The sequence below is a fragment of the Mauremys mutica genome, chromosome 2 (genome assembly GCF_020497125.1).
Source record: "Mauremys mutica isolate MM-2020 ecotype Southern chromosome 2, ASM2049712v1, whole genome shotgun sequence".
Taxonomy (NCBI): Eukaryota; Metazoa; Chordata; order Testudines; family Geoemydidae; genus Mauremys; species Mauremys mutica.
In genome coordinates this window covers 74,238,214-74,253,267 of record NC_059073.1, presented here as the reverse complement: position 1 = coordinate 74,253,267, position 15,054 = coordinate 74,238,214, and the positions used below count along the sequence as shown (strand labels likewise).

The window sequence follows — 15,054 nt, the reverse complement described above, 5'->3', positions numbered from 1 at the left end:
TGTAGTAAGTCAGAGAGCAAATATGAGCTGTGAGCGATAACTTGGGTTTTGTTTACAACTGTTACTCTCCTTTTTTAAAATGTATTTATGCCTTCTATATTGAATCTTCAGGTTCAAGTTCTTCGGAATGCAGGAGAAGAAGTGACCCTAACAGTGTCCTTTCTGAAAAGAGCACCTGCTTTTCTCAAATTGCCTCTGAATGAAGATTGTGCGTGTAAGCATTTGTGATTAGCTAAAAGAAAAATCAATTAATTGTTCATGTGAACCTCTACTGTTAGTTTCCAAATTTCCTGTGCACTGTCAGTGATTGGCAGGAGCTGTTTCAGTCAGTTTTGTGGCCTGAATATGAACTTTTAATATCACCAGGTGCTGTGTTGACATTTGTTGCAAGCTAATGCTATCCTTGCTTCAGGCCATACTCTCAACTGGTGTGAATCAGCATAGCATTACTGAAATCAATAGGGCTACACCAGTTTACAGGAGCTAAGGTTTGGGCCCAGAGTATTTAAAGATCCTTTTTTCAAAACATACAATGGCATTGAAATTGGAACGGTTTATATATTCTAAATGTGAAACTGAGATTGCACATTTACATTTTAAAGTCTTATCTTCTCAATTTAAATTTCATTCAGGGGCTTTAGTGGAGATGTACCTTTAACTGGAGATTAATACATCCTCAACTGAATAGTATTTTGTTTTAGTGCAACAGAATTTTAGTTGACTAACCCCAATGGGAATTTGAAAGAGATGTATAGAAGCAGCTGCCTGCTTCTAATTATAGTAAATTATAATTTTTGGTACACCACTGTATATAGCTACAGTGTATCTGTGCCTGTGTATGTGTGTGACTATGTCTTTATTCACCTCTGCTTTCTTTCAACTTCTTTTTTTTCTGAAAGTGTGAAGATAACGTTTAGTTTTTAATTATGAGAACAAAAATATTTTTAGGTCTGAAACCTATTTTGTGTGTGTGTTTGTGTATGGGTGTATGAAATCTATTCTAAAATATTTCAGTTTATTTGCATGAATTCATTGACCAATTCCTTATTTCTTACAAACTTTGTACAGGCAATGTTTTTGTTCACAAGTAGAACCGATCAAAATATTTTTGAAACTTTTTCCATTTTCCATTGGAAAAAGTTGTCAAAAAAAATGTTCTGTGATACATTGCTGTTTCATTGATTGTTTTGCAGAAAGGTTTCTTAGGTCCAGGAAGAACTCTTGCTTATTATAGGGCACTGGCTGGAATGTACAGTGAAACAGAGTGGGGAATTGAACCCTCATATCCTAATCCACTTCCTTAACACTGGGCTAATGAGAGTGTGAATTATAAATAGCTAATGCTCACAGTAATACTTTGTGAAAAATCCATAGGTTGACTATTGTTCATGTCAGTTATTCATTGGCTAATTTTGAATAACAAACACATAAAAATTAGTCTGTAGATATTTCACAACTTAAAAGAGAAACAGATACTTTAGTTGTACCCATGACAGTGCTTAGGACAAAAATGCAACTGTTTGAATATGATCTCTAACATATGCATAACTATTTTTATTAGGTGTCCCTAGTGACCAAAGCAGTGGCACATCATCTCCCCTCTGTGACAGTGGTTTGCATCTCAACTACCATCCCAACAATACGGTAAGAGATTATTTTACCTTCCAGTGCCAACTCATTACTGAGGTGATGGATAATATCTCAGAAGAGGCATGGAAAAATATCTACAAAGATGGGGGTCACCTAAGTAACACTGGATTTAGTTGGTGAATAAGAGTTTTCCTTTAGTCTTGAATATACCTGTAACATTTTTGACTCCTCCTATTCTGAGGTATCCTCTACTGATTTTCAATTAAACGTGTCTGAATGTATTAACCAGTGAACTAGGAACTATTTTTCATTTTTTCTGTCTCTTTTTGAAGAGTAACTGCCAAAGAAACAACATACTGCCTGGTATGATTAACATGAGACACATACAGAATATAATTGAATGTCAATGTTGTATATTTAGTGAAGGGGATCTGGCAGCTGTTCCATTGCTGCCTTAATCAGCTACTAGTGAGAAAATAGATATTTTTAAATGAGAGAGCATTCTTATGGCATATTTGTATAATCAATTCATTTTTGCCCCTTGCATTTCAAATGCTTCTTAAAAAGTAAGGGTAAGAAAACTTTCAAAGTCACTCTGGATGCTGCTGAACTAATAAATAATTACAGCTGGTTGGGAATTTGTCAATTAAATGGTTTTCACCAGAAAATGCTGATTTGTCACTATTAAAACTTTTCAAAGGAAAAGGTTCATTGTGACAATTGTCCTGGTTTTGAAAAAAAATTGAAAAAAGTTTGAAACTATCAAAACATCCCATTGTTTATGTAACATTTGGAATGTTACATAAACATTCCAATTGGGGGGTTGTAACAGGGCGGTACTCACCCCTGCGGCACCTCCTACTGGTTACTCCGGGAATTAGCTCTTCTTCCAGTCCGGAGCGCCCTCTGCAGGCTGGTGATCCACCTGTTTTGCTCTCGGCCCCGGGTCCCTCCCTGGACCTGGTGCCCTTTTAACTATAACTGGGTCTCCTCCTCCCAGGGGAACCCCCACCCTACTATCCCCACTTTGCCTCAGTAGTGGCCACTGACAGTCATGGTCTAGCCCCACACCCTGGGGGCAGACTGCAGCATTGGCCCACTCATCACAGTCAAAAGGGGTTTGGACCTGCTGCTTTACCTACTCCTGGGTTGTCCCATGCAACCCCCAGTACCTCTTGCCCTTTTCTAGGCCGCAGCCTGGGGCTTTCCAGGCTGGAGCTTCCCTAGCTCCTCAGCCCTTCCCCAGCCCTGCTTCACCATAGGTACCTTCTCAGCCTCTAAGCAGCCAGGCCCATCTCTCTCTGGAAGCAGAGAGAGACTGACTGCTCCTGGCTTCCCTGCCTTCTTATAAGCCCTGTTCAGTTTGGGGCGTGGCCTCCAGCTTCAGCCACTTCCCCAATCAGCCCAGCCAAAAAGCCCCTTCCTAGGGCTGTTTTAAAGCCCAAAAGGGCCGGAGCGGGTAGCCACCCCGCTACAGGGGTCAAAATGATTTTTCATTTCAAAATTTATAGGAAAAAATAAAGATTGAAATTAAACTTTTTGAAATTCATTGACACAATCCATTTTTTCCCCAGATTCCCCTCCCCAAAATTATTTTTGAAAATTCCCATGGGGTGGGCAAACAGTTTCCAAGATCTAAAAATAATCCCACAAAACATACACAGCATATATAAAAGAGAACATTTTTGGTATTTACTTTGTATTTATATTTTAACACATCAAAATAGAGCCTATCCCTTGAAAATAATTAAAAATACTACTGAATTCTGCACCCCTCCCCAAGAAAGCAAACCAACCACCTTATTCCACATAAAAGAAATGTCACCCAAAACAACATTTCCTCATCTCTCTTGCTAAGCCTGAAACATAGATATCTGTCTCTTGGCCCCCTACACTGAGCTAAGTGGTGTGTGGAAGAGAGCTGCTGAGCCCAGGAAAAACCACTGGTTACAGAAAGCAGTTAAGTAAAATCTTCTCCCTTCTACAGAAACCTCTTTGTGACTCACCAGTGCAGAAAATGGGACACGGACGGAAATGGTGGAGATAATGAGGCAAATTCTCAATTTGAGGTCAATGAAGCTATGACAGTTTATACCAGCTGAGTGTCTGGCCCCTATGTATGTACTTAATAATTCTGTGACAAGATTGAATGCTCAGCAAGCCAAGGTGTGAATGTACAGCACTCTAGCCTGCCGCACATGCTGTGTGGACGCTGCTACTGCACACTAAAAGTTCTATAGTGCAGTCTGACATACTGCTATTTCAAACTGAAGTACATTAGTGTACAGTACCAGGGTCCACATGGCCTGTCAGTGAGCAACAGGCTACAGCACTGTACATTCACACCCTGGCTTGCTGTGCACTGACTGTAGCCAAGTCAATTGAGCTTACATTTGGTGACCTTAGTAATTAGAGCTAGGTAAACTTATTCAAATAAAATAAGAACTCTTCTGGACCTTTTCCCAAACCTTCAATTGAATTCAAACCATGCTTTCATTGTCACTCATTTTCTGGTACAATCAAATGAAGATTTTCTTTCATAAAGTGGAATATTTAAGTGTACCGTTTTGCCTGTTTCTTAAAAGGGGTGTAGTTTAAATTTCATTAATTAGCATCACAAATTCTAACCAAAAGTGATAGTATAATGGCAAACTGTCATTTTAAGATGAACATCTACAGATAAATATTCAGATTTATATTCAGAAATACCTTTGGAGAGTATGGTACACTTTCTTCACAATGTAGGAAAAGACTTTAACACATGAATGTAAGATGCTTTTTTTAAATGCAGGAAAAAACAAAGTGATGGTCACTTTATACAGTCCTGGAAGGTGGTATTTGACATGTAATATTCTTTTTGAGGTGTATCAAACAACTCCTAGGTGGGCTTCTTATGATAAGCAAGAACTTCCACCTGGAATTATCCATTATAACTCATACAGGATATTACCAGTAATGTTATAAACCACTACATATGCAATAAAATATCATAGTTTGAATTGGAAAGATAAGTGCTTATGAGTACTCCATCCTAGAGCCACAGTCAGCTGGACTCTGACTTCACTGAGTCTCTGCACTGACAAAAAAGGCTGCCTCCATGGATCAGACTTCAGGATCAGGTCTTAGTGCTGGTCAAAGAATATTAAAAAATACATTCATAAGTAAATGTTGGTAACTTTGCTCCACTGCTATTTGAGTGGATTGCATTATGTGATTTGCAAGTTTTTTGATAACTTTCATTTCATAAAAATGTTTAATAATTTGTGAAAATACTTGTGAAATTTTGGGGATTTATATTAATTCAGAAATGTATACTAGGAGGTATTTGCTATTCACCATTCATTATCTGTTATTCTCCCATGTAAAATCTTACAGCTGTGTAATCAGGGAACAGAAAAAATTCCTTGTGACAGACCACAAATCATGAATATTCTAACTGAATCATTACTGCACAACATAAAGGTGAACATTTTTTCCCAATTTTGCCCAATTTTCAACAAACATTATTAACAATAAAAAATTAAACCTAGTCATGTCTAGGATGAAACTTTCGTTGTATGGGTACCAAAATAACTGCAGTCTAATTTCAACCAGAGGTTTTCATAGAATATTTGTGCTGCATCCAACTGTGAAATTATTTTGGAGAGTAAAATAATAAATACTTTATATAATATGTTTGTTTTAAAAATATGGTTTAAACGAGCTTTCTTCACGTGTGTTGAATGGAATGCCATTTGATGGTACATCACAACTAATGAAGGATGAATGTCAAAAACCCAGTGGTTCAGAGAACCACCTCAGCTATTACATCTTTGTCCCACTCACTTCTACCTGTGAAATCGGGAAAGAGATTTTCTTTTTTTGTGTTTAATTTTTTTATTGATGTTTTTAAATTTAAAAAAATGACAAATACAAAAAGATACATAACTTATACATGCTAGCACCCTTTTTCTCCCCGGGGTGGAAATTGAATGTGCATTAGTACGTATGATTTCCCTTGCATGTCTTCTTGGCTCCTTTTCTTGTGCAATGGAGAAAAATAAGATACCTATAGTGTCAGTTGTATGAAGGGTCTAACCTAGCTAAGAGGTACCATTTTCATCCTCACCATCATACAAAAGTATCTATATAGAGTAGGGCTCTGAAGTGATTAACAAAAATTAATTGCAATTAATCATGCAATTAAAAAATTGTGATTAAATGTGCTGTTAAACAATAACAGAATACAATTTATTTAAACTTTTTGGATTTTTCTACATTTTCAGATATGTTGATTTCAATTACAACACAAAATTCAAAGTGTACAGTGCTCACCTTATATTTAATTTTTTTTACAAATATTTGCACCATAAAAATGATAAACAAAAGAAAGAGTATTTCAAGTCTTTCATAAAGAACTTCAGAATAACGGAACTCCTAGATCTTGTGTGATCAGGAGTAAATAACACTTCTTTATTTACTTTCTTCACACCAGTCATGATTTTATAGACCTCAGGCATAAGCCCCCTTAGTTGTCCCTTTTCCAAGTTGAAAAGTCCCAGTCTTATTAATCTCTTCTCATACAGAAGTATGCATAGATGTATAGCTACTATATAAGGTAGCACTCACCTGTTTAAATGGTTTAATATGAATGTTGATGTAAAATCATTTTTATTTGCCTAGTACAGTTGTCAGTAAAGCTCAGTGATATTCCAGGGACTATTTATCATGACATAAGAAAGGCCATACTGGGTCAGATCACTGGTCCATCTAGCCCAGTATCCTGTCTTCCATAAGTGGCCAATGCCAGGTGCTTCAGAGGGAGTGAACAGAGCAGATAATCATCAAGTGATCCATCCCGTCACCCTGTGCTGCACTAATTATGTCACAGGCTTATTCATTTCTGAGATATGTAGATGAGACCCCTGTTTAAAATGTGTCTACATCCTGCAAAAAGATTTGGTAGGCCTGAAACTTTTCATGAATAAAAAAAGGGAAGGAGAAATGACATCAAGGAAAACATGTAGAATGTTGTTTGCTGTCATTTATACATATTTGAATCTTTCAAGTTTGGCTTCACTTGCAAGCATCACAGAATAATAATCATATTGGTTTATTTTTTTTTAAAGTATTTTACAGGATACTAAAACATTCAAATCAAGACTAGCATATTATCATACAGTTAGCTTGTGGGCAGGTCTTAATCTCTCCTCATACAGAAGCCGTTCCATACCCCTAATAATTTTTGTTGCCCTTTTCTGTATCTTTTCCAATTCCAATATATCTTTTTTGAGATGGGGCAACCACATCTGCACGCAATATTCAAGATGTGGGCATGACATAGATTTATATAGAGGCAATGTGATATTTTCTGTCTTATTATCTATCCCTTTCTTAATGATTCCCAACATTCTGTTAGCTTTTTTGACTGCCGCTGCAAATTGAGTGGATGTTTTCAGACTCCAGAATTTTAATATGTATAGGTGGAATTATGTTTTCCAATGTGCTTTACTTTGCATTTATCAACATTGAATTTCATCTGCCATTTTGTTGCCCAGATCATTTATGAATATGTTGAATAAAACTTGCCCCAGTACAGACCCCTAGGGGACACCTCTGTTTACCTCTTTCCATTCTGAAAACTGGCCATTTATTCTTACCCTTTGTTTCCTATCTTTTAATCAGTTACCAATCCATGAGAGCCCTTCCCTCTTATCCCATGACAGCTTATTTTGCTTAAGAGCCTTTGGTGAGGGACCTTCTCACATACTTTCTGAAAACCTAACTACACTATACCCACTGGATTCTCCTTGTCCACATACCTGTTGACCACCTCAAAGAATTCCAGTAGATTGGTGAGGCATGATTTCCCTTTCCAAAAACCATGCTGACTCTTCCCCAACAAATTATGTTAATCTATGTGTCTGACAATCTTGTTCTTTACTATAGTTTCAACCAGTTTGCCTGATACTTAAGTCAGGCTTACTGGCCTATAATTGCCAGGATCACCTCTGTAGCCATTTTTAAAAATTAGCGTCACATTAGCTATCCTTCAGTCATTTGGTATAGAAGCTGATTTAATGATGGGTTGCTTTTGATGATGAGGTTGGAGAGGTTGAGGGGGTAGTTTGAAGGCCAGAAGAGGGGGTTCAAGAAAGATTTCTTTCAGGATCGGGTCCCCATTGAGTATGGGTTATATCTGTTTAATGATACCCTGTATAGATTCCAGTTTGGTGTGATAGTGACTACTAGGGGTGTGCAGTCAGAGGTTTTTATTTCTGTATTAAAGCAGGTTCTCTCAAAGTATTTGGGTGGCCTGTTCAAGGATGTGATCTACTTCTTTGGTGGAGTGCCCTTGTTTGGTGAAGGCGATTTTGAGTGTGTTAAGGTACATATCCTGGACTTTCTCCTCAGAGCCTATTCTGTGGTATCTGAGTGCCTGGCTATAGATAACACATTTCTTGGTGTATTTTGGGTGGTTGCTGGATCTCTGAAGGAAGGTGTGGTGATCCATGGGTTCTTGTATATAGTTGTCTCTAGGGTGCCATGGTTGAAGCTGATAGTGGTGTCCAGGAAGTTGATGCTAGTATGGGAGTGTTTCAGAGAGATTTTAATGAACAGGTGATGGTTCTTGAGGTCATGGTAGAAATCTATATTGAGAACAAAATTAATTACAGAACCAAAGGATATGAAGGGAAGAAATTCTTTAATTGGCTGCACATCAATGCTAAGATCCTGGGTAACAAACGAGGAATTAGAATTTATGAGCATTAATTCTGTCTAGTTGGTATTACAGAAACCTGGTGGGATGATTCACACTATTGGAATATTAAAATCAATGGTTGCAACCTATTTAGGAAGGATCAAATGGGCAAAAGGGGATGGGGAGTGGCACTCTATGTAAAAATTCATAATTCAGAAGAAACTATTTTATTTATTTATTGTATTTATTTCTTTATTTTAATGCTTCTTGATCAATATTCTAATAGGTAAGCACATGAGGAGGGTATAAGTTTTTTTTCTGCTACAGACTACCAAACTGCACAGGGGAACAGGATGACCACTTCTTATACATCAATCTGTAATTTATAGAGGAAAACAAAGCTTCATGATCATGGGGGACTTCAATTTGAGTGACGTATATAGGAGATTTCATGCTACCGGTACTAAAAGATCCTTGTAATTTTTAACCATTATAGATGACAATTTCCGAACTCAAAAAGTGTTACAGCCAACATAGAGGAATTCTTTATTAGTCTGTGTCTCAACAGATAAAGAGAAACTGATCACAGAACTAAAAGATTAATGGTTGCTTAGGTTCATGTGATCATGACTTGAATACATTTATAGTGTGCAAGCAATATATATAATATACTTTGTGCTTTAATAGGGCCAATTTCACAAAACTGAAAACAATTATGAGCCAAATAATCTGAGAGGAAGAATATAATCACAAAAATTTGTATGATAATTGGGAATCATTTAAGAACACCTTAGGAGTTGCCTATAAAGCCACAACCCCAAAATCGAGGAAGAAGGCTATACTGGTTAGAGGGCAGTGCATATATAAATAAAACAGATGGAAAAATGGGGAAGTTGATAGTAATGAATATTAAGCAGAAGTTAGGAATTGTAGAAAATTGATAAGGGAAGCAAATGGACACAAGGAAAAATCTATGACCATCAGAGTTAAGGACAATAAGAAGGAATTTTTAAAAAAATATATTAAGAACAAAAAGAATCCTGACATTGGTGTTGGTCCATTATTAGATGGGAATAGTAGACGTCAATAATAATGTAGAAAAGGCAGAAATGTTCAATTAATATTTATGTTCTATATTTGGGAAAAAACAGATGATATAGTCTCATTACCACTCTTGCCATTCCACTTGTATCTCTGGAAAGTGATAAACTGCTGCTACTAAAGTTAGAAATTTTTAATCAGCTGGTCCAGATAACTTGCAGCCACAAGTTTTAAGAGAGATGGCCAAGAAGCTAAGTTAATGGTGATTTTCAATAAGTCTTAGAGCACTGGGGGAGTTCCCAATGATTGGAAGAAAGCTAATGTGCCAGTTTTTTAAAAGGGATGACCTGGGTAAATTATAGGCCTGTCAGCCTGACATCGATCCCTGGTTAGATAATAGAGCAGTTGATACAGGACTTGATTAATGAAGAATAAAGAAGTTTAATGTAATCAATGCAAATCAACATGGGTTTACGGAAAATAGATTCTGTCAAACTGACTTACTAATAGGTCTTAAAATGTAGTTGTAAATGGGGAATAGTCAGCGAGCAGGTGTGTTTCCAGTGGGGTTCCGCATGGATTGTTTCTTGTCCCTACGTTATTTAACATTGTTGTCAGTGACCTATAAGAAAACATAAAATCATCATTGATAAAGTTTGCAGATGACACAGAAATTGGGAAGTGGTAAATAATGGAGAGAATAGGTCATTGATTCAGAGCTATCTGGATCACTTTTTTAAGTGGGCGCAAGCAAACAATATGTGTTTTAATACAGCTAAATATAAATGTTTACATGTAGGAACAAAGAATGTAGGCCTTACTTACAAGATGGGGAACTCTATCCTGGGAAGCCTGACTCTAAAAAAAAAAAAAAAAATGGAGGTCATAGTGAATAGTCGTTTGGACATGAGCTCCCAGTGTGACACTGTGGCTAAGACAGTGAATGCATTTCTGGGATTCATAAAGGAGGGAATCTTAAGTAGCAGTGGAGAAATTATTTTACCTCTATATGTCACAATAGTATGGCTGCCCTCAACCTTGAGATTTCTGGTTATCTAGATCACACATAAATCTCTACAGAGTGGGTGCACCTTCTAATTTTCCAGAGTGTGATTTCTGTGTAAGAGCTGCAGAGTGCCAAAGCTTTGAAAAGTTACCAGACCAGCTTCATTTTTATAAAAACCTTTTGATACAAAGAAATAGTAATAAGTGTATACAACAATTTTGGCTGAAAAGTATGAGTTTATATATATATATATATATATATATATATATATATATATATATATATATATATATATATATAAAACAAAAAATCTCCACTAGAGCCAATCTAAATAATAGTCTCGTTACCACTTTGGTAATGGATGTGAAACAAAGTCAACATCTGAGGGATCAAACCCAGGCCCACTGGACTTACAATCAACGATTGAATTTTTAATGGAGTGTTCTCTGTGCTTTTGATAGGCATTTATCAAGAGTCCACTTTTCAAATGTAATTGGACCATGGAAAAATAATTGATGTGCAAAAGTAGGATTGTATTTAATGTTATAATCCCAGATCCTCGCTGCACTAGTGCTCTATTTGGCATTAGCCAATCTTTGTGCTCCCTTAATCCCATGGCTGGCTCCTAGATAAATTAACGACAGCCTTAGGGTTTCTCTACATTTCTCTGACTTGTAGCTGCTGCTTAAAGACAGATTATGAAGGCTGCATATTGCAGGAATATAGTGCTATTTAAGATATTTGCCTGTCCCTATGCAGAGGGCTGTGAGGGATGATGGAATAGACTTGAATATCACCTGGGATTCAGACTCACTGGGAGTGCAAAAATTATCAGCTGGATGCTTAAAACAGTTTTCTGGTGCCAGAATAGGAGCCAGGAGATGGTTTTCATGCAAACATTTAATTCAAGGATCATATGAGCTGTAGATTCAGAAGATATAAATGTATTGTCTCAAATACATGATGTTTCTGTGGAAAATAAACCATTTAATTATGAGTATTGCTGGTTGAGATTAATTTTCATCCCAAACTTCACTGTAACCTCTCCCATACAGTATACACTTATTTCAAAGTTATAAAGTTAAGATTGCTGCCTTGTGCATATGCATTACAATATATGATCACACATAATTTCCCTAATATAATATATATTTTAACTTTCTACAACTTTAGATACAAGATACATTTCCTAACGTTTGAATGCCTTGTGGAAAGAGTCATGGAAGTCAATTATATTCAAGATATTCAGTGAATGAATGAATGACTCCTGAGTTCTGGGTCATTTACTGTAGGTCTTAATAGGTTCACCTTTCAGCGTAAAAATACTGCATACTACATTTCATTATCTGAGTTTGTAATTACATAGTATACTGTATAATATAAAGGCCAAAGGAGCAGAGTCAAGGTTGCTCATGCAATCTAAATATACATTTCCTGTCTTTTGAAGATTGAACCATGTATCCCTCATGATGGAATTTCACAGGCTTTTCCTTCTAAAGACAAAAGTTTGTCATTTGAAGCATTTGTGCAGATACCTTTGAAAAACCTTAATTTATGAAAGGGACTTAATGATTCACTTCTGTTAGTCAGTGGTCACCTTAGGAAATGTGTTGCAGTTCAAAACGCACTTTATGAATGAGTCACCAGTAAAAAATCTTACCAATCAAATATCCAATCCAAATAATTTAGTTGCTGGATATGAAACAAAGTCAATAGCCAATTACCTGAATCTTAATGGAATGTTCTCTGAGCTTTTAGCAGGCATTGATTAGGAACCCACTTTTCAAGTATAATTGCCCCGTGAAAAATATCATTTGTGTCATGGGTCTGCTGTGGTCTGATGAAAATATTTTTGATTTGATTAAGTTTTTAAAACACAAGTTTCTCCCTGCATGGAATATGTTCAATGATAGGGGTTCTTTCAGTAATGAACTCCCTCCATTCTATTGGCACTATACATGTGTACACAACACATATCTCTATTTTTCAATGTGAGTTACACAGAATGGGGCATTGATGCACCACGTATTACATTCTGTGGCCCTATGCCTTGGTATGAGTTATATCTCATTCATAATTACCTGAGTGTAACTCACTAGACTAACTACAATGAAAATGTTATACTTAATAAGAGGGTATTGAAAACAATATTAAGCAGAAGTAGATTCATTACACATTATGCAATTAGTAATTAAAAGGCTGTTTTCACTGAGTAAATTACTATACATAGGTATAACTTAAAGCATATTGGGTTCTTGGAAGATAGAATGGACAGTGAGTACTGATTCCATCAGTGATATGTAGTGAGTGATGTAGTGGTAAAAAGCCCCCCCACCCCCACCTCCGCCGCCTCATTCAGGCACAGGTTAAACATAGTATGTGATTATGTAATACAGTATGGCTATAGGACTGGTGATCGCTGTAGTTAATGTTGTCTGTGTATTTCCATTATAATCCCTTTTTCATTCATAACTTTCTGAAACTTTCACCAGGTCTGGGGTGAAATCCTGGCCTCTCTGAACTAAATAAGAATTTTGCCATTGACTTCATTGGGGTCTGAATTTCACCCGCTCAGCTTTAAGGGTGTTGTGGTTTTTGTTTGTTTGTTTTCTGTAAGTAGTTCTGCCTTTTTTGTCTAAGAAGGGAGTTGGGAGTAATATATGTCTCCCATTTATAATAATTTAATTAAGTTATTAGTATTAATCTATTATTATTATTAGTGGTAGTAATAATATCACAGTAGCACCTAAAAATCTCAAATCAGGAGTTTATGTCCCATCGTGCTAGGCGCAGCACAAGCACTAATTAAAAAGACAATGCATGCCCCAAAAATATTCTTCAGCATTCTGGAAACAACTGAAGGATAGAGAGTAGAAACCTGAAATTTGACAGTAAAAATTGCCTTGGAGTGTCGTAGTAAAATGTGTTGTATTGTGTAGGTCAAGTGAGTATATACAAAACACATGTGCGCACATGCGCACACACACAGACATTGCTAACTGTGAAGATATGCTGTTTGCTTTATTTTAATGTCATTTTAATTATGTTCATAGGATCCTTGAAACATAGGGCTGGAAGGGACCTTGAGAAGTCAACAAGTCCAGCCCCCTGCACTGAGGCACCACCAAGTATACTTAGACCATGCCTGACATGCATTTGTCCAACCTCTTCTTTATATCCTCCAGTAATGGGGATACTGTGCATTCCTTTGGAAGCCTATTACAGGGCTTAACTGCCCTTATAATTAGAACATTTTTTCTCTAATATCTAATGTAAATGTTCTTTGCTGCATATTAATATAACATGTGATACATGTGAGGCATATGGTGACCCCTTGAAGTAGAAGACATTTTATAATTTGGTACTAAAGCAATTGCAGGTTGCCAAGCATGGCAATTCCAAAATATTTATGAAATACTGTATAAGCCTCAACTGTGGCATTTTGAATAGCTACTTCTATATTCAACTCTTCAAAATATTGTCCTCTACCTTTGAATTTTGAACACCTTCCTTGGCTATTCATTGCAATAACATGATTCAGTGACATTTGATTCTGTTTGTTTTTCCCAGTCTTGTAATACTTGTAATATTCATTTCCATAGTTTACAATATAGAGTATTGGTTGAGGGGATGGCAGTTGTTTGCAGTTCCTCCAACCATACTTGTTTCAGGGTTTTTTTTGTTTGTTTGTTTTTTTGCAATCAAAAGTGAAAAAAAAAACCATGGAATTTCTCCACAGTGTATAAAACTTGATCAAATAGAATTTTCAGGAAAGATTTTATTACATAAAACAAGGCACCAAATACTTGAAGGAAAAATGTCTCTCTCTCTATGGCAGATTATTATGATAAAGGCCAAAAATCAGAAGTGTTTAAAATTTCTTCCAGGATACGCTATCATGTTCCTCATGGCCAACATCACCAGGGCTTAGGTGGGAGAAGAGATGGTGTGATCTCCGATTAATCCCGCTCCTTCATTCCCGTTTTTCCCAGTACCTCCCAGGATCAGATTTGTGCAGGTAAATAAGTATGTATGCTTGAAATTTGTCTTGCCTGTGGATAGATATAATCTTAATGGTAACTTAGTAAATCAGCACTTCAGTTGAAAAGATAAATATATATTTCCCCATAGTCATGGGCCATAGAGCTACTTGATTGTTCAGTCCTCTGACTACTTGTCACAGTTTAGTTTAATAATGATTCCATTGTTGATCATGGCTCTCAAGCCAATTTTAATAGAAATCAGCAAGGAAGTTGAAAACTAGTAATCATACTTGAAAATCTTTCCAAATATTTTGCATTTTAGTTGATTTTTGTTCCTGAATCTGATAAAGCAAGCTTAATAAGCACATCAACATTTTAATGGTCTGAACACCTACATATCATTGCTTTCAATTCTGCCAGCAACATACAGCAATAGACATTTTATGAAATTGGAGTGCTGGCCAGGTGCAGGCCAATGGAGTATCAAGCCCTAATCCTTGATGAGAAGACCTTGTTGATTGCAGCAGTTTTTTTCTGCTCTTCCATTCCTTTAGTTTATACAATATATCCCCTCAACTCCTATATTATTCAGCTTTGTCAGACATTTTTCCAACTTTTAAAAACTATAGTCTTTCTTATATGCTATCTCTGGTAAACGTATCTTTGAATTTAAAGGGCTGTAGTATAACTGGATGCCATGCTCACCTATTTGTGTTTTAGATATATAGTAAGCTCTCTTTACCATGCATGGG

At 36.4% G+C, this 15,054-nt stretch overlaps 1 protein-coding gene across 5 annotated transcripts in view; it reads left to right on the top strand.

Moving 5' to 3' along the window:
- The window catches only part of SNTG1 (syntrophin gamma 1), a 536,067-nt gene that overhangs the window by 366,225 nt on the left and 154,788 nt on the right, over positions 1 to 15,054 (top strand). For all 5 annotated transcript variants that reach the window (XM_045008056.1, XM_045008057.1, XM_045008059.1 and 2 more), the window contains 3 exons: positions 112 to 214; positions 1,562 to 1,644; positions 14,207 to 14,337. In XM_045008056.1, coding sequence (XP_044863991.1) covers positions 112 to 214; positions 1,562 to 1,644; positions 14,207 to 14,337 — 317 coding nt within the window. The remainder of the gene's footprint in view (positions 1 to 111; positions 215 to 1,561; positions 1,645 to 14,206; positions 14,338 to 15,054) is intronic.